Source organism: Lepidochelys kempii, chromosome 13 (genome assembly GCF_965140285.1).
Source record: "Lepidochelys kempii isolate rLepKem1 chromosome 13, rLepKem1.hap1, whole genome shotgun sequence".
Classification (NCBI taxonomy): domain Eukaryota; kingdom Metazoa; phylum Chordata; order Testudines; family Cheloniidae; genus Lepidochelys; species Lepidochelys kempii.
In genome coordinates, this window is record NC_136392.1 from 23,821,956 (window position 1) to 23,842,720 (window position 20,765).

At 41.3% G+C, this 20,765-nt stretch overlaps 1 protein-coding gene across 2 annotated transcripts in view; it reads left to right on the forward strand.

Annotated features, from left to right (window-relative positions):
• The window catches only part of PTPRT (protein tyrosine phosphatase receptor type T), a 734,569-nt gene that overhangs the window by 265,494 nt on the left and 448,310 nt on the right, over positions 1-20,765 (forward strand). For both annotated transcript variants that reach the window (XM_073309805.2, XM_073309804.2), the window contains exon 3: positions 18,080-18,351. In XM_073309805.2, coding sequence (XP_073165906.1) covers positions 18,080-18,351 — 272 coding nt within the window. The remainder of the gene's footprint in view (positions 1-18,079; positions 18,352-20,765) is intronic.

Here is a 20,765-nt window from a genome sequence, read left to right on the forward strand (position 1 = left end):
CATTAGGCACTCCTAAGTATATCGGAAACATAAAACCCTCAAGAGAATTGGTGGGTGTGACGATCTGAACCTTGGAGGAACATCCTATACCCCCATTTTCATCTTTGTAAAATGATTGTGTGGTATCCAATGCAAAGTTTGTCATGTTGGGTGTCTTTGGAAGGCTCACAATGCACTGAGCGTTGTTGTTATAGTAATGTTATAGTAATTGTTACAGTAATGTTATAGTAAGGTTATAGGGTATAATTTCGTGTATACAGTTACGAGGCTGAAAATGTATCCTCATGGCTTAAAGCAAGCCCATGCAAAAACTCTCCAAGAACAGAGAGGCAATTCACACCTTGTCAGGACATGGGTGGGACAAGTCCAGCCCAGCCTCACAAGAACAATGGATACTGGCTTAGGCAGTAACAAAAGAATCTGTTAGACCCTTGAGGGAGTCGCCCCCTTCCTTTGGGCAGTTTGGGACTGCAATGAGGTAATGCTCACCTGACTCTGAAGGTCGGGGAGGGCAAAGCCAAGAGGAAAGAAAGGACATGATAAAAGGAAGAGACATTTTGCCATGCTCTCTCTTCCGCCTACATCTACAGACACCACCATCACCAAACAACTGAACCACTGATCAAAGGGGAGAGCCTGGCTGAAGAGCCAGCCTGTGGTGAGAAGCATCTAAGTTTGTAAGGACATTGAAAGTGTTAAGATCAGCTTAGAATGCATTTTGCTTTTATTTCATTTGACCAAATCTGACTTGTTATGCTTTGACTTATAATCATGTAAATCTACCTTTATAATTAATAAATCTGTTTATTCTGCCTGAAGCAGTGCATTTGATTTGCAGTGTGACTCCCCTTGGGAGAACAAGCCTGGTACACATAAATTTCTTTGTTAAATTGATGAACTTATATAAGCTTGCAGCATCTAGCGGGCATAAATGAACACTGCAAGATGGAGGTTCCCAGGGTTGTGTCTGGGACCAGAGATATTGGCTAGTGTCATTTGCTTGCAAGTAGCTAGGAACAGCTTACATGCCAGAAGCTGTGCATGATCAGCCCAGGAGTGGGGGTTCTCATAGCAGAGTTGGGGGGAGGGATAGCTCAGTGGTTTGAGCATTGGCCTGCTAAACCCAGGGTTGTGAGTTCAATCCTTGAGGGGTCCATTTAGGGATCTGGGGCAAAAATTGGGATTGGTTCTGCTTTGAGCAGGGGGTTGGACTAGATGAGCTCCTGAGGTCCCTTCCAACCCTCATATTCTATGAAGGCTGGCTCCCAGAGTCAAGGACTGGGGTGACCTAGCAGATCACCGGTCCAGATAACATCAGAGGGGAACGTCACAGTGGGTCAACAGGACCATTATGGAGTAAGGATCCGTGGGCGAGAATATGGATACTAAAGGAAAGTGAAATGATTTATTTACATGGTTATTCATCCTCGAGAGTGTTAGTCCTATCCTGGACCTACTCTTTTAAGGCTGTCGGGGGAGGCACTGTCAGTCTGAGGTCTCAGGATGTTCTTTAATACAATGGTAAAGAACAACAAGTCACTGGAACCAGATGTTGCATATGCATGAGTTCTGAAAGAACTTTAAAAGAAGTGGCTGAGCTGCTAACTGAGATAAATCATTAATCTGCTGCTAATGAGAAGATTCATTGGTAGTAAATGTTGGCCCTAACTTAAAAAAAAGAAAAAAAAAGTGTGGTCCTGGGAGTTGTAAATCTTACTTCAGGAGCAGGTAAACTGGGTGAAACACTGTAGTGCCATTCAATGATATGAAAGACTAACCAGCACAGCTTCTGTAAAAGGAAAATCATGCTTCACTAATCTACTAAAATTACTTGTATGTCAGTAACATAGTGGATAGAGAACTGCTAGATTTATTTGGACTTCTAGAAAGTCTTAGAAGTCCTTCGCAAGAAGCTATTAAACAAAGTAGTCATGGGGTGATAGGTAAAATTCTGTTTAGGATGAGAAACTGGTTAAGAGACAGCAAACAGTAAGACAGCAAATAGTCAAATTTTAACCTGGCAAAAGATTAACAGTTGGTGCCAGGAAACACCAGCTCCGTACTAGAGCTGATGTTTTATATGTTAAACAATGATGTGGAAAAAAGATAATGAGTGGTGAGGTGGCAAATTTTGCAGCTGATGCCAAATTACTTAGGAGTTTCTCTCAAGTTCCTTAAAGACTAACATCTAGTGCAATAAACAGCATCAAGGTGTTGATATTGGAAGGAATATGTTGAGCTGCTCATACACACTGCTAGATTCTAAATTAACTGCAGCCATTCAGGAAAAAAAGATTTATGTGGACAGCTGAGTGAACACCTCTGTTCAGTGTCCAGTGATTTTCAAAAAACAAACAAAATATTAGGATTTCTTATAGAGATTGAAAAAATTGGAGCTACTTAATTTGAAAAAGTCTGAGGGAACATGATAAAAATAGGCAAAATTAACAGTATAGAGAAGGCAAATTGGGTACACCTGTTTAGGTATCATGCCAAAACAAGGGGATAGACCATGGATCTGAAAGGCTACAAATTTAAAACTAGCTAAAGAAAATACTTTTTCATGGCACATACATAACCTTTGGATTTTATTGCTCCCAGTTTTCACTGACTAAATGTAGGTAGCAGGATTCAAGAAAGTAATAGACATGTATGTAGATAGCAATTGGATATATGAATGATGATGGATTCATATGATCACTTACAACTGAATAGATTTTAAAAAATGATTAAAAAATTAAGGGATATAAATCCGTATTTTTAAGGGCTTAAGCCTATTGCTAAATGACTGTGGTTAACAGGGAAAAAACAAACACAATGGCAACATTGGCTTAGTCTCTTATTTTTAAAAAAGTGATTTTCCTTATCGGGATGAGGAATTGTTAGCACTGATCAGGGCTGGTAAATATGTGAGCAGGTACAATGGAAGCTTATTCTCTCATGATTTTTCAATGCAAGTAGCCATGGCCTGCTTCAGCCTCTGCTTTTGCAACCCTGGGTTGCTCCTCTGAAGAAATTGCTGGTCATGTCATGTTGTGAGGTGGCTTGTTCCGCAGACTACTAAAGGTGATGGATGAGAGCTCTATCTTCCTAGAGCCAAATGCTGTTCTCTGTTATGCTGTTGTAAATCCAGAAAACACCATTGACTTCAAGGGTGACTGAGATAATGCTTTGGCCCATTTTCACTTTAACGAAGCTCGGCAGAGTTGAGACCCTGGTTCGGACACTTCGACATACAGCCCTCTCTTCATTTTGAATTTTGGGCTTTTGTGCTGTTCTGTTAAATGTGGTAAAATATCAGTGACCCATAGCTGTAAAATCTGAATCAGATTTAAGAGGTAAAACTTGTTTCCTTTTATGAGACTTGGCCTGCTATAGTTTCCTTTTGATATGTTTAATATGCTTTCCTGTCACAAACATAAAAGGTAAGAATCCATTGAGTATTTTGTATAAAGCATATAAAGTGCTCCAGTATAAGACAGATTTGAGCATTTTGCAAGGGTAAGTGGACTCATAAAGGTAACTCCTCAAAATAGCATTGTGCCAACAAGTGTGTAAAAATACCTGAGAAGTGTGCAATTTTATCATTGAATTACTCATTCCATTGTAGTTTGACTTTCTAAAGTCAAGCAAACCAAGGAGGTCCAATATATTGACAAAAACTTGGGAACTGAACAAATTGCAGTCTGGCTGTTGAATTTTCCACTGTCACAGGATCTTAAACAAATATAAGGTAAAATTTGCACCACTATCCACCACTGGTAGGCATCCCCCTATTGCTAATGGCTACTTCTGAGGTATTCCTGTACTTCAGAGTACAAATTAGTTCAACCTTTAGGGACAATGTCAGGTTTAATCTAGCTGCACAACTTCAGTTTTGAATTTGTTTTTATTAAATGTAAGGTCAGTAATAAGGCAACCATGTTTTCCTGGAACTTTGGGAGGAGTGAGAAATTCCAAGAAACACAGTTTGCTCAACAGCTAAACATTCCAGTGCACTATTTGACCCAAGCATAATAGAATTCTACCAGTGAACAAGAACCTAAAACTGAATTTGAGTACGAATTGCCTATAAACAGTGAATCTTAATAGCCTTATTTTTATTAAGTTGGGGAAAACGAGAAAGGGAAGCTCAACAAAACAGTGAGCATAGATTTTTAAAATCAACTTTAACATCAAGAGGTATTAAAATAGGTCAAGTAATTTGTTTCTGAAACAAAACTAACAGTGCCTTTAAAGGCCACTTCTTATAAACTAATTTTTTGTAGTTAATGACTGGTCATATAAACTGGGTGTTACTATAGCATCTTGTCTTTTATATTGCGCTCACCACAGCACTATTTGAGTATTTTGATCCCAAATGTCCTAAAATTTTCACAATCTGTATTCTGCTGGGTATATACACAAAGCAATCACTTCACCAACCATTGAAATGCTGCCACTTCTGCTGTCAGCTGGTGTTTTACACCATGGCACTACACAACAGGTTAGGGCAGGTAATACAGATAACCAAAGGAAATAAGTCAATCTTTTGAATCATCTTTCCAATTAAACATAAAAAAAAATTACACATAATTATTATGTAGCTATGGATTGTCAGAAACTGTGAGAGGAGACTAAGGGCTTGGCTGCACTTGCAAGTTAGAGCGCATTAAAGCAGCCCCGGCACCCTAACTCCCGATGTGTCCACACTGGCAAGACACGCAGAAACAGCTGTTTTGCGCAGCAAGTGCTGGGAGGGAGCTGGGAGGAGGGGGAATGCGGCGTTCTCAGGGGAGGAGGCGGGGTCGGGGCAGGGATTTGGGGAGGGGTCCAATAGGGGCAGGGAGGGGGCGGAGTTGGGGCGGGGACTTTGGAGGAAGGGGTTGGAATGGGGGTGGGGCCAGGGTGCGCAAGCTCCCACCAGGGCCATGAGAAGTTGGTGCCTATGCTCCACCCACCCCCAATTTGAAAAGCATGTTGCAGCCACTTGCACACTGGAATAGCTACCACAATGCACTGCTCTTTGTGGCGTTGCAACAGCTGCTAATGCGGCCACGCCAGTGCGCTTGCAGCTGACAGTGTAAACACACGGCAGCATTTTCCCTGCTACGGTCTCCGAAGGCTGGTTTAAGTCCCAGCTCTCTACATCTGCAAGTGTAACCATGCCCTGAGTCAATACTTACCATCTCACTTGTGTCAGCCTTCCCTTTATGGCCCAGGTTCAGCAAAGCACTTTAATGTGCTAAGCATGTGAGTAGCCCATTGACTTTAATGGGACTTGTAATGTCTCTAAAGTTAAATGTGTGCTTATACATGTAAGTTCTTCCCAGGATGAGGGCCACAGTTCCAATATTTTGTTTGCTTGATGGTTTCATCACCTGAACAATACTTAAATGTAGTTTTTGTTGTGTGAATTAAAATAAAACCCTATTTAGGCAGCATAAAATATTAAAAAAGTGATTGATAGGGCAAATAACTGTTTATCTACTGGAATCAAATAGCAACAGAACTGTTCAGGACTTTCATGGTTCAGTATGCACTTTATCCTTTTTTAAAGCACCAGTAAGCTATAATTAAAGCAACAGAGCCTTTCTGGTCTATTGGGTAGAAATAAACTATGTTGTTTTATAATAAGGATACTTTACCTGATAGATTGAAATAGGTCCTTGGCTAATGAAGACATTAGTCTATTATGCAAGCCTCTCCTTAGCACTGTATTAATCAGTCTGAAGTAAGGACAGTCAAAGTACAGTTCCTTCGTGACCAGGGTGTCATTAACTGCACTTAGTGAGTGCAGCAGAGCTTTATTTAAAAGTTCTTTGTTGCTGAGATTGGTAGAATTATTGGTCACTACAGAGAGTCATTAGAGCTCTTTCAGTGAAACCCATTCTTATTGCTGTGGTATAGAGGAGAGACCTGCAGTGAAGAGAGAGGGAGAGAGTAAGGTCTAGCTGTATCTGGTGTCGATGGAAACCTTAGCATATGCTGAGTGGTAGCCAGCACTATTAGCTATTTGAATATTGGAAGCTATTCAGAGAATCAGAGAATCGTAGGACTGGAAGGGGCCTCAAGAGGTCTTCTGATTCAGTCCCCTGCACTCAAGGCAGGACTAAAGTATTATTGAGCCCTCTTCTGAGACTTGTTGGGCTGTAAACTTTGTTTTGCAAATTAAGGAATGCGTGTGAGGTGGTGAGTGGGAGGAAGTGGAGGGAGGACTGGCCATTAGTATTGTCCAAACAAATATTATTCTCAGAAATGCTCAGATGCATTAGATCATTTATATGGACATATGTACATGGGCATGCATTCCTATCATTGGACAGGGTGGTATGTGTTGATCAGTGACTCACATTGGGTCTGAACTTGCACTGCTGAAGTCAGGGTGGAATTTTTTCATTGACTTTGAATCAGATATTGCTCAGATTGAAGTCTGGCATTCTTGCAGAAACTGAGTACCTGTCAGAATTTTGTGTGGTGTGAGTGACATTCACCCCTCGAGAGAGGGCCATCACAAGCCATTTTGGGGATTTAAGTGAGTTATGGATAGTTGTGGGCTGGCCCGCTCTTCAGCGGTGAACTAAACCTTATATGAATAGATCATCTGCACAAACCCTAATGGAAGCTACACCTGTACATTGAGATGAGGCCATTGGTGACATCCTAGGGTATTTACTGAATGGTAGCACACATCTGAGGGCAAGCTCTTCCTGTAGTGAACATCCTAGCTACTTTGCTTCTCTCATCCGTAACTGGACACCAGACCTTGCCCTAGTGCTTCCTGTTGATATTTCTGTAGGGGATCTGCCTTTAAACTTCACTTTTATTTTCGTTAGACCTATCCTTCAATGTCATTGATAAAATTATTACTAAGTTAGACCTTGATACTACACATTTGCCTTACACTGCGAATGTCAACCAATAGTGCTGTCTATCCTAGGTAAAACACTACTGGAAACACAACCTCTAGCATTGCCTGGATGTTGTAACAACAAAAGATAAATACTTTTCACTTGAGGATTTCAACACAACTTACATTTTATTTTAGTAAGGCTCAGAGCTCTCTCCGTGTGAGGTAGAGCCACACCTCCATTGTATAGATAAGAAAACTAGGCTATAGAAATGCAGGGGCTGATCAGACAGACCCACGTGTGTGCCTGTTTTGCGGGCCCTCACGTTGTCATGTGTTACATCTGTGTGTGTGTGTGTGTGTGTGTGAGAGAGAGAGAGCGAGCGAGCAAGCAAGCAGGGAAATGTTTTGGGTCACACATCGCAAAAAATCTGTCAATCAAAAATTGAGCCCAAGTCTCCAGGCTGCAAGTCCTGTGCCACAACCAGACCATTCTGTCATTAAGAATGCCCATGATTTTGCTCTTTTGGAATGGATAATATCTACCTTGTACTGTCACTAACAATGCTTGGCATTCCCTTTGGTCACAGTAAGTCATTCCCATCTGTGGAAAGCCTCTGAGAACAGCCACATGCTGGATCACAGGAAATCTGTCAAACTGACTCATCTGAATACACATCCTCTTTTGTGTCCCATTGTACACTTCTAGCCAGTGACTGTAATGCTTGTTCTTTCTGTTTGGTTATTCTTGCCCATGGTGCAGACAGACCCCCTGCACTAGACATTATTTAGTTCAAGACTTAGTGAAGGGAAACTATCAGTTGCGTGGAAACCATTGAAAGATGCTGATAATCTAACAGTATCTGTGGGCCACCATTATCCAAACCTCGGAAACCATTCAAAAAAGGAGTATAGCTTAATAATACCTGTGATTTACCACTGTCTAGTCAGGGATGCCGAAAATTTCTGCAGTCAGCTATTGCACAAGCAGCAGAATCTACTGAAAAAGTCTATGGCTCACAATTAGGAAACTGTGCGGAAATCTTCATTCCCAGTTCTGGGTATTACATCCCATAATTCTTTGGGTTTATATAACGCAAGAGAGCTGCAGACATTTTTTTTCCCCCAAAGGGCACTGCCAAGTATACTAACTGGAACTGGTACAAATAGTTGTTACAAATTTTGTCTTTTTTTATTTTTGGCTAACAAATTAATGAAATAATCCTTACATTTTTCAAACACTTAATTCAAATATCTGGTATTTGTATCATGGGGTTGGTAACTTAAGTAATATGGTACCAATTCCTGCTTCCTGATAGAATTTCTGGACCAGGAGAAAAATGAATAACACTCTTCATGGTATAAATTTACACAAGAATAATTGTTTTCTAAAATTATGATACTCCTTAAATTTCTCGTGTGAATACCTGGCACTCATCCAAATGAATGAATATGACCCCATGAATCCAAATGAACTGAAGTTGCTGTTTATATGCATGGAAATGTTAATGACTCTAGCTTTTTTACAATTTGACTAGTTCCATAAAATGCATGCTTGTCAAATAAAACACATTGGCCTGTTTTTGCCCTAACAATTGACAAGGGAATAGTAACTGTAAGAAATGTCTCAAATAACTGATGGGTCATTACACAAAGTAAAACTATTTTCCTATGTTTATTCCCCCTCCCGCCCCGCACTGTTCCTCAGACGTTCTTGTCAACTGCTGGAAATGGCCCACCTTGATTATTACTACAAAAGGTTTCCCCCGCCCCCGCTCTCTTGCTGGTAATAGCTTACCTTACCTGATCACTCTCCTTACAGTGTGTATGGTAACACCCATTGTTTCATGTTCTCTGTGTATATAAATCTCCCCATTGTGTTTTCCACTGAATGCATCCGATGAAGTGAGCTGTAGCTCACGAAAGCTTATGCTCAAATAAATGGGTTAGTCTCTAAGGTGCCACAAGTACTCCTTTTCTTTTTGTGGATACAGACTAACACGGCTGCTGCTCTGAAACCTGTCAAATAACTTTGAATTTCTATATGCACACCTGTCTTCAGTCCCCTCAGCCAGAGGTACGCAAGTTCTAAGCTGCTTTTTTACTACACCGTATGGATTATTTTCATTATCCAATACCATGTGTCATCATGCTCACCATAGACTGTTTCTTAAATGATGATATTGTAACTGTGTGCCCTACTAAGATATGTGCAAACAATATGGCATTTGGGGCATGTACCTAAAAAGGGACGAGTATTTGCCTCAATAACCAGGGCAGGTTAAAATACCTGTTTGGTTTGCTCTACTTTGGTGTAGAAGAAATTTACTGCAGTTCATACTTTCCATCATTAGTGTTGACCTCCAGCTCATGTCACAAGGTCAATTTGTTCTTCCTGTCTTTTGTTAGAGGGAAAGAGTGGCTTGGTTTTGATGGTGGGAGGCACAGGTGAAATTTGAGTCCATACTGTTTATCAGGTGTATTGAGAGAATTTCGGGGCCCTACTCCTCCTATTTCACTTTATTTACACAGATGTGACAGATGTTTTGAGCTCAGGGCCCCAGTACAATTGTTCCCCTTTCTCCTCCCCTCTCGTCGTGGACATTGGCCCAAGTTGTTGCTGTTCAATATTTTTGCATATGCCCACACGTTGGGACTAATGTTTTTTCAAATAACAACCTATAACCCTATTCCCCTTAATCTTACTCTATTTTTCACATTACCCTCAGCCCCTACACTACAAGCCTGCCCCACTTTCTTGTGCAAAATTACCATCAAACTTTAGAACACCCTTTCTCCTATACATATTCCCTTGCAAACCTCACATATGCATATTCATTCTCATCTGTTGATTGTGTTGTAATTCCCTATTAGAATATTTAAAATAACGATCTTTCCAAAGATATTTAACTTCCCTATCCAGTTGGACAAACAGAGCTTTCCCACCGTACTTTCTGATCAGATTTGAAATTAGCATAGTTCTTTTTATACCCTACTTGCACATCGTTGATGCTAGTGCTGCGGACCTGTTGGTTACTGATGCAGGACAAAACTTTGTACATGTGTAGGATCTATTTCAAGTGTTTTGTCTTTTAATTTCACATTGTGATGTGCTTTTTATTTTCTCTTTGAAATGGTTTGGGGCAAAATTCTGCCCAGGAACGTGTGCATAGAGCTTCTGCTGGTGCTACTGGAAGGTACATTCATGTGTTCAGGATCTGAACTCGGTCTTAAGAAGAACATTACGCATTGGATTAAAACAACTTTAAGGTCAGACTTTGCAGTCAAGCAGTTTGACAGTGTTCTGTTTATTTTGCACTCATATTTTAATGACGGCAATATTTTTCACTTCTAAACGGCGTGATTGTACAAAGCCAGCAGTGAAATGGCATTAATGGAGGTCTTACTCTGGTGATCACGAGGGGCTGTCAGTGGCTCATTTCTTCAGCTGTCATTTGTCAGAACACACTCATGTAATCTTAATGAACAGTGTGCAAAGCCATTAAAAACTCAATTACTGCTTTCTTTTTACTGCAGACGTGAGAAAATGCAATCATAAAGTGCTGATGTATAAACACAATAGCCACCATCTGCTACATAGTAGCATTTCAGCTTGGCAAAGAGGATATACGTTGCAGATGCATCGATAATAGGAGTCTTATCAAGGCATCATTATGCACCAAGGGGGGAATTTTTTTTAATTTTATGGCCAGCTAGAGTGCACTTCATTGTTTAATTCACCAATTTTCAGTGGTATAGTTAATAACTATGAAATAGTGTTCAGTGTTTATGTTCACTGTCACTCTAGTGGATTTTTTAAAAATCATTTCATTTACCACCTTCCCTTCCTACTTGTTCCTGACTGATCTGAACATAGCAGGTTCATTTTGTGATTTTTCAGGACATTAGCAATAATAAGATATTGTGTAAACTAATCTGTTGATCAAAGCATACTAAATTAAGTTCAAGCTGGTTTAACAAACACTCTTGTGTCCGATAAGTATGAAGACGTTCTTTTGCACCACACACAAAACTTTTTCTTGATCTCTTGGTGTACAGTTCACTACATGTTTTTTTCAGAGTAGCAGCCGTGTTAGTCTGTATTCGCAAAAAGAAAAGGAGTACTAGTGGCACTGTAAAGACTAACCAATTTATTTGAGCATAAGCTTTCATGAGCTACAGCTCACTTCATTGGATGCATTCAGTGGAAAATACAGTGAGGAGATTTATATACACACAGAACATGAAAAAATGGGTGTTATCATACACACTGTAAGGAGAGTGATCACTTAAGATGAGCTATTACCAGCAGGAGAGTGGGGGGGTAGGGGGGGCAGCAAAACTCCTAAACTGTAGAGTGACTTAACTGACTGTGGGTGTGTCAATTTGCCATGGGGATGGTACAGTGGTACTGTGCAAGCTCTTCTATGTTTTCATCAGTCAACAAGCATAAACTGTCTTGCTAGGCTTTAACTTCAGCCAGTTAATCTTAATTTCTACAGTATTCCCTTGTACATCCCTGTGTTTACTGTAGGGCATACCTTGTATATGGCAAATAAGAGATTATCTAGCTGCAAATTGTCCCATAAAACCTGCCTGTTGTCTTCAGTAACTAAATATCTAAGACTGTAACTGTGTAGTTTGGGATGGATAAAAGGTTTTGCTTTTCCACTGATATTATGGCACTCCCTGTACATATACTTGTGAATTAGTTCTAGAATTCTCAGCACAACAGTCCATTGCCATTCTGTTGAATAACAATGTTTTGTGTGTGGTGAAATGGATTTGAACTTTGTTTGAAAAACAACAACCAAGCAAAACAATCAAACCAACCCCCGAAAGGCATTCATGTTCAGCAGAAAACTCTTATTTTAACATGGGAATCTGTAATGTTGAAATAAATCTTAATTAGTATTATAGGAGCACCTAGACATCCCAGTATAGATCACAGCCTCTGGAGCAGGGATCATCTTACCATCTAAGCAGACATGTCAGATAAAGGGTGGGAGGGGCATAGAGAAGTGAAGTGAATTTCTCAAGGTCACAAAAGGTCAGTGGTTGAGCAGAAGTAGAACCCAGGAGTCCAGAGTCCCAACCCAGTGCCCTAACTGCTAGACCACACAGCCTGGCCTTCTACAGAAGCTCTGTTTTGTCTCTATTGAAGTATTTTTATTGGCTGTTTGCTCGATCATACCCAAGTCTGACACCTGGCAAATGAAGTCATTCGGATGTGAACTATCTCCAATTCAACAGGTTAATCATTAATATTTGGAGGATTTTCTTGCCATGCTGTATTTGGAGGAGAACATCACCAGACAGACATTTAAATTGTTTTATTTAACTAAAACAACAATGTTAGGTATTCTGGATTTTTTTTCTTCAACAGCAAACATATAATATTTGAACAAAACAAGTGTATTAATTTTTGAATTTAGTTAAACATTCAAGTTTTTAAAATCAGATTTGTCTTTGTTAAAATTGTTTTTAACTAAAATAGTTAAATGAAATATAAAAAAAATAAATCAACTATGTCAGCCAGGTTAACATGGGAAACTTAAAATATTGGCTTCTGCAGCTGAGTCGTCTTCACCTTCATTTTCCTGTTTGTTCATAATCTGGAAAAGAAAAACAAGCTTTCCTGCTTTTTCAGATCCCAAACGATTTCTCAATTTGGAATGAATTAGTTCAAAGGAAGAAAATATTCTTTCTACACTGGCAGAAGAAGCTACTGCTGTTAAAAGTGAGATTATCACTTCAACAATCTCTGAATCCAAGTGCTTAAGTGACTTCCACCAGTTCACTGGTGTGACTTTTTTAAAAACATCATCAGCAAACATCTATTTCTTGAATGGTTCACCCTTAGCTTTGAAGTTTATTATAGTTGGCATTATGGAGGGATGATTGCTGGATGTCCATGTCATAGCCAAATCCTCTTCTTCAGCAGTTAAGGTTTGAACCTAGTACTGAGTATTGAGATTATTTGCAAGAAAATGAGCTGGAGATAGTGCTTGTCCCATTCATTTTTTTTAATGCTTGTAATTTAACTCTGTCATTGCATATTTCTCTTTTTAAGATCTCCCTCAGTTCCTTCCAAATTTCAACAGTGTCAGCAATAAAACAGCAATTTCCCTGCATTTTGTTCAAGGCTACGGAAATAGGCTTCAGGGTACTCAGCATTGTTCAACGTTTCTCTTAAGCCCAGTGTTGAGAGCTTTGGCTGTGACAGCACCATCTATTTTTTCATGATTTTATTCACAAACTGTCATCCGATTAGGCCAGTTCTTGATACAGTGCTCAAAACAGTCCACTGCTGAGTTCCATTGCACCTCTTGTGGGAGGGTTAGCTTGGTTCCTCCCACTTTTTTCAGAGCAGCTGCTGCAAAGCGGTTGTTATGGAAGTATTTTGCAATTTCAACAATATTAGCCTTTATTTCTGGAACACTGAAGTCTTTGGCTAGGAGGTGCATCAAATGAGCACTGCAACTGTATGTTGTTAGCTTGGGACCCTCTGCACTCTCTTCTAAATTTCTTCTCACCTTGGATACATTTGCAGCATTGTCTGTGACCAAGCTGCGTACTAGACATTTGAATTCTTTTTCAGTTTGTTATAACTTTTACTGCATGCACAGCGGAATACTTACAAGAAGTAGCATTTCCTGATTTATCAATAGTTTCTGTAAGGAAGACATTCCCTTCTTCGGTTGTCACACAAGCACGTACAACGGGATCATTGTGAATATTGCTCTACCCATCAAGACTCAGGTTAACAATTTTACCCTCTAGATCTTTTGCACACTGTTAAATTTCTCTTTCATACACTTCATCCAGGAATTTGCCTGCGACATCTGCTCTGTTGGGTGGACTGTATCCTGGTCTTAATGACTGAACCATGTTAATGAAGCATGAGTTCTCAATCATACGGAAAGGAGAGTTTGTTGCATAAACAAACCAGGCAATTTTTTCATCAATTACCTCTTTTTATAATCTGATGGTTCTTATCACAAACTTATCTATGGTTGTTTCTGAATGATGGAGATTTTTTTTTTCTTTTTGCTACTGTGGCTATGTGACATACATGATGTGACTGAAACACTATAATTGGCAGGTAACTCTGAAACTATAGAAAATAATGGTGATCGTGAAGGTGGAAAGTCTTCAGAATCCTGTATGTTGAAGATGGATTCTCCTAAACAAAATAAGTCAATGCAGTTATTTAATTATTATTTCCATACTGTTCATTTAGTATTACTCATTGCATTCACTGACACTCAGTACTACTTTATATGTGAAATTGTAAAAGGAAGATCTGCCTATTGCAGCTATTTATTTTTTATCACAACTGCATCTAAAATGATAGTACCATAGAGTAACAACTATGTTTTTTGCTCAAATATGAGAATTCAAGAATAGTCCAGAAGGAAGATGGGCAGCCCTTAAGAAAGAAGTATGAAATAAAAAAGTTTACCATCCTGAAGATCCTGCATGTTCAGACATGTTCCTTTGATCATCTTCAACGCAGCTTCCTCCTGAGAAGGAACCCTTCTCATGATGTTGTTTCATTTGGGCAACCAGGCCTTGCATTTCTTTGTTGCACTGTTTGCATTTTGCATGCATGCCTCTCTTACCCACAGGTAGAGAAACTTCATTAAAATATTCCCAAAATAGGTCTCTTTTACGGCTTCCTGCCATTATAGGTTTTCCCTTCTAGTGAGAGAATGGTATGGTAGATCTCAAATCAATCTTACACGCAGAAAGACCTCAAGACTTCCAGAATGTGCTGCTCAAACAGTTTCACTTTTGTTTCTACTGCCTGTCCCTCCTGTCTCACATTTATCTCCAGACTTCTTTTTCTTGTTCAGATCTATTCCATCCCCAACAATCTTCTATTCTTTGAACTTTTTGAAACTTCGCACTTTTAGAGAGAGGTAAGGGATTCACTCTGTGTACACAAATTTGCAGAGGGACAATAGGGTTGAGGTCTGTTATTTCTCACCTCTCTATATTATTTATTTATTTATTTTCTTTTAAAACATTTTTTGCTGTTAACAAGCATGTTATCTCTGGAGACACAAATCCACAGTTTGAGAACAGCAAAACTAAGCATCTCTGATGGTATCTTCTAGACCAGTGGTTCCCAAACTAGGGGCGCCGCTTGTTCAGGGAAAGCCCCTGGCGGGCCGGGCTGGTTTGTTTACCGGCTGCATCCGCAGGTTTGGCCGATCGGTCCCACTGGCAGCTCCAGGCCAATGGGGGCTGCGGGAAGGGCGGCCAGCATGTCCCTCAGCCCGCGCCGCTTCCTGCAACCTCTATTGGCCTGAGCTACAATGTATCTTAATTAAAACTATCTTTAGCATTTTATCAAAAAAATCTGATTTAAATTAAAAAAATCTGATTTTTTGAAATTTTTTTTTAAATCATTGATTTCTATCCAGCCTGTTTACTATTATATTTGGTGGGAGCAGAACTGGATCAACAATGAATGCTTTTTAAAATCCCAGCATTTGACCTTGTGCTGTGCTTTGGCATGGTCTTCCTATTACAGAGAGGAATCAGCTGCAAAGTTTGGATTCAGATCTAAGGTTTCTGAAAGTCCAAGGGTGCTTGAATTTCAAGTTTCTTGGGTAACATCCATGCCTATTTCTACCACCTTGAGATGTAGGTTAGAATGGCCCAGAAAGGCTCTGCCTGTCACTTTTCTTGTTGCTCAGTGCAATTGTTTTCTCATCTTTACTTACATTGTGGTTGAATTTCATAAAGTCCCAAGAGATGTTTTTTCCCCTTTAGTATAAAAGACTTACTGCCTTCTGCATCCTTGCCTCTCTTGATTCTTTACTGAGAGAGAGAGAGAGACACTGAGTATGAACATGGTGGGAGGAAAGGATTTCGTGGGGGAAAGCTGCCGGTGTCCGTTGATATAAATTTATAGCATATGGCTGTTCACTGAGCAGACTTGATCAAAATGTTTATCTGGCTCTTCTGGGTGTCTGTCACACTGCTGCAGCGTGGATTAGAAAGGAAAAGGGAACTTCTATAGGTTAGAACTGAAGTGAGCCTTTCCAAACTCAATCTTCTGTGAACTGCAAGAGGCCAGCGGAGAAACACATTTGTGGCATGACTTGGCAGCAGTATCGGAACTGAGAATGTCAAGAGGGTTGCGTTTGATTAAAAATGATCATGCCTGGCTGCTGAAACACAGAGATTTTTCCTCCTCCTCTCAATACTTTTTTTCCCAGTTTTCCTGAATGTGCCCACACCAAAAGCCAATTCTTTGAATAGAATCAAACCAAATAACTCCGTTAATGGCTTTCTCATTGCTAATGTGTTTTGTCACCTTGATGCGTCTGTGAAGAGACAAGTTTAAAACCATGTCTCAAAATAAAATGCTTGGTGTAGCAAGCTGTGTGTTCCTCAACACCCACTGCTGTGGTTTATATAAGGTAAGCTCCAGGGTAAACAAACTCATGAATCCCTTCTAATCTTATACCACCTCCCACTCCAGTGTTTTCACTCTGAATGCCACTTGTGTCCAGTTCTTCCTACCAGTGGTTTAACTGTCCTTGTTGCATTGTTTCTAGCTGGCATGTCACTGTGACACTCATGCGTTTAATTCTTCTGGACTTTGGCAACTAGGGGTGCTGTTAATGCAGGACAGTGTTCGGAGGTTTACTATGCAGAGATGTTGGGTTGGATCTTGTGCTGATGTAAGCTGGCACAGCTCTGCAATGGTGCTACGCTGACTTATAGCAACTGGGGGCCTCACCCACTGCATCCTTTTCTGTTGGGTATGCCATAGGGGGAGCCAGGTATGCAAGGGTGTACACACATTGTGGAGGACTGGTTACTACATGAATATGGCATTACCAAATTCATGGTCCATTTCATGTTCATAGGATTTAAAAAATCTTAAATTTCACAGTTTCAAATATTTAAATCTGAAATTTCACAGTTATGTAGCAGTGGGGGTCCCGACCCAAAAGGAGGTTGTGGGGGGTTCTCAGGGCTGTTGTAGGAGGCTTGCAGTATTGCTACCCTTACTTCTTCTCTGCTGCTGGTGGTGACCTAGGGGTGACAGTGGGCGAGAAGCTGGATATGAGTCAGCAGTGTGCCCTTGTTGCCAAGAAGGCCAATGGCATTTTGGGATGTATAAGTAGGGGCATAGCGAGCAGATCGAGGGACGTGATCGTTCCCCTCTATTCGACATTGGTGAGGCCTCATCTGGAGTACTGTGTCCAGTTTTGGGCCCCACACTACAAGAAGGATGTGGATAAATTGGAGAGGGTCCAGCGAAGGGCAACAAAAATGATTAGGGGTCTAGAACACATGACTTATGAGGAGAGGCTGAGGGAACTGGGATTGTTTAGCCTGCAGAAGAGAAGAATGAGGGGGGATTTGATAGCTGCTTTCAACTACCTGAAAGGGGATTCCAAAGAGGATGGCTCTAGACTGTTCTCAATGGTAGCAGATGACAGAACGAGGAGTAATGGTCTCAAGTTGCAGTGGGGGAGGTTTAGATTGGATATTAGGAAAAACTTTTTCACTAAGAGGGTGGTGAAACACTGGAATGCGTTACCTAGGGAGGTGGTAGAATCTCCTTCCTTAGAGGTTTTTAAGGTCAGGCTTGACAAAGCCCTGGCTGGGATGATTTAACTGGGAATTGGTCCTGCTTCGAGCAGGGGGTTGGACTAGATGACCTTCAGGGGTCCCTTCCAACCCTGATATTCTATGATTCTATGATTCTATGACGCTGCTTTCAGAGCTGGGTGCCCAGCCTGCAGCGGCCGCTCTCCAGCTCTGAAGACAGCACAGAAGTAAGGCTGGCAATACCGTGACCTGCCCAGATTTCTTGGGGGAGTCCATATTTCCCCGTCCATGATGAGTTTTTCTTGGCCATGAATTTGGTAAGTCCCTATATATGAAACCTGGACCAAAAAGATGAATGTTAATTTTAAATCAGAAGGAATATTTTCCTGCCCCATTATATAAAATGAGATTGACAGAAGAAAATTCAAAACTAGAACTCTTATAATACTTTAGTGTTAGCAGGCCCAACATCTGCTTGCATCTCTACCTGGTAAGTTTTATATCCATACAATAGGAGGCTTCAGCTCCGTGAAATGAAAATTCTTTGTTATCTGACTGCTGCAGATCAGGTAGAATCATTTACTTTTCTGATACAATTGCTCTGAAAAACCAAAATCAAACCCCCTCTTCTCTTCTCTTCCCTTCCCCTTTTCCCTTCTTTCTCTCTAGGTTCCTTCATGATGGTGAATAGCTCTGGACGGGCATCTGGGCAGAAGGCTCACTTGCTGTTGCCCACCTTGAAGGAAAATGACACTCACTGCATCGACTTTCATTACTACCTGTCTAGCAGAGACCGCTCCAGCCCTGGCTCGTTGAATGTCTACGTGAAGGTTAATGGTGGACCACAGGGTAACCCCATCTGGAATGTGTCAGGGATTGTTACTGAAGGTTGGGTGAAGGCTGAGCTTGCCATCAGTACATTCTGGCCACACTTTTATCAGGTATGCGTTTGTAATATTTCCTCCGCCAAAGATTTGCTCTGAGTTTGGGGCTGGGCTACTGTTAGCCAAGGAGGTCATGAATGTTAGTTCTGAAATAACAATACTTACGTTTTTTTCCCTGTACAATATTGGAGCAATTGTTACAATATGTCATGAGCTCATACCCCATCACAGGCAAGAAAGGGTTAAAGTTCCAGTTAGTCATTCACTTCACCTGGGTGGTAGTAATGAGGTAGTTCCTTGTCAGCCAGGGGAGGTGGGACTAGGGAAGGATCAGGTAATAACAGGCAGCTGGGCCTTACAAATAGGTTGAGAGTCAAGCTGCTGGCTGACTGTCTTGCTCGCTCCCATGAAGGGGTAAGATGCTAGAGGCCTCAGGAAGACTTGAGCTGGGCAGAACAATACTCAGTAGCAGAGCTGGAGAAAGGCAAGGGGATGATCACAGGAGCCAGAGGATAGTTACTGTGTCTTTGGGACTACACCTGGACATTTTGACACCTTGGAAAGGGAGCTGAAATAACCACATTTCAGCCAGAGAGCTGACTGGCATGTAAAGGCAGATGGCCTAAAGGGGGCACTAGAGGAGAAGAAACTCTGCAACATTGCATGCAGACATGAGGGGAGGGATTGATGGACCTGCTGACAAGAAGCAGTTTATTCTAGCTGTCTGACTGAGCAGCAGGATTCCTGGTTTCTGGTCCTGCCTCTGCTCCTTGGTCTCTTTGTGAATCTCTTCGGGGCAACCTCCCTGCCTCAGTTTCCCCATCTGTAAAATGGGGTAAACGTTTACCTACCCAATTAGTGCTGTGAGGCTTCCTTTGCTGATGGCTGACATGCTTTGATATCCTCTTACGAGTGATGTTTATACAAGTAAAGAGTCTTAGTTTTAGAACTGGACTTGTGTATGGTGATTCTGTATGGTGGGAGCCTCCAGGCATCTTGAAGCATGCTGCTTTCTTAAGAACATAAGAATGGTCCTACTGGGTCAGACCAAAGGTCCATCTAGCCCAGTATCCTGCCTGCTGACAGTGGCCAGTGCCAGGTGCTCCAGAGGGAATGAACAGAACAGATCATCATCAAGTGATCCATTCCCTGTTGCTCATTCCCAGCTTCTGGCAAACAGAGGCTAGAGACACCATCCCTGCCCATCTTAGCTAATAGCTATTGATGGACCTATCCTCCATGAATTTCAACACACTTGCTTCTGGAAGGCTTTCAGCTCCTGGAGGGAGGGCTTTATTGAGCCAGTTATTGGTCAGCACTGATGTGTTCTGAGAATAAGGATGTGTAAATCCTTCCACCTGCATTTACCATGGCTCTGCATAAAATTGGATAAATATATATGCAAATTTAACTAGACATTTAACTATCTGCACATACTTAACCCAGTTTGCGCATGCACCCCAGCTGATTGCATGAGCAAGAGTGCTTGACATTTGTTCACTCACCTTTGCATTTGGGCGGTTGCTGTTTTTGAAAGCTTGGCCCAGATTCCGAATCTGAGTGGGCTCTTTGTCTGTTTCCTTTTTCTCCTGAATCCTCCCTTCCCCTCTTGGAGTTTCTGAGTTGAACTTAACACCAGCAGCCTGGCATCTAATAGGGCATCTTTGGATCAATTTTTGCCATCTTGTAAACTTGCTAAATAAAGTGGAATACGTTTAGAGTAAGGGCTGCTTGTGGCACAGTTTTGCCTCTGCTGCCTAGCTGACTCCTTCCCTGAGTCTTAGAGTAACTTCCTCTCTGGTGTCTCAAGCTCTTCTTCCTGTCCCCAAGAGCAGGAGGTAGGTCAGAACTACATCTGCTGGAACTGTGCCAGCTCCCACCAAGATTGATAGTCCTGCTAGTTTAAAAACCCAGGCCCCTTTCAGATTGGAGGGCATGCTGAATGGAAGTTAGCCCATCTGAATTCCAGTGAGTGCCGATGATGGTGATTTCTGTGGTATGGACACAGAACTGTGATATGTCCGCTGGAAACAGGACTAAGAGCAGCAAACCCATTGCATCCTATCCCAGTCCTGGTTTCTGAAAAGAGTAAGAACAGACCCTTCCCAGAAGTCAGCCTCAAATGGGCAGGGAATTAGAGTTAGAGAAGAATAGACAAGTTTCGTAAACCTTAGACTGTGAGGTGCTTTATATACCAATCCTGAACTGAAACTACATGCTTTGACCTTCCAGTATTCCATGCAGATTGTGGACAGTGTGGACATAACAGTGGGCACTCCTAGCACAAGGAGCAAGTGGACAGTCTCATTCTGCTGCTGCGCAAGTTCCTGCATCAATTTCAGTCAAGTAGGAGCACATGACAGTAGTCTAATCTGGGCTATGGCCCTTTCATATAGGGCTGTGCACTCATTCAAAAGCATCCCCACCAGAAGCTACTGTCTTGTTGCCAACACCTGAGTGTATCCAGGGCT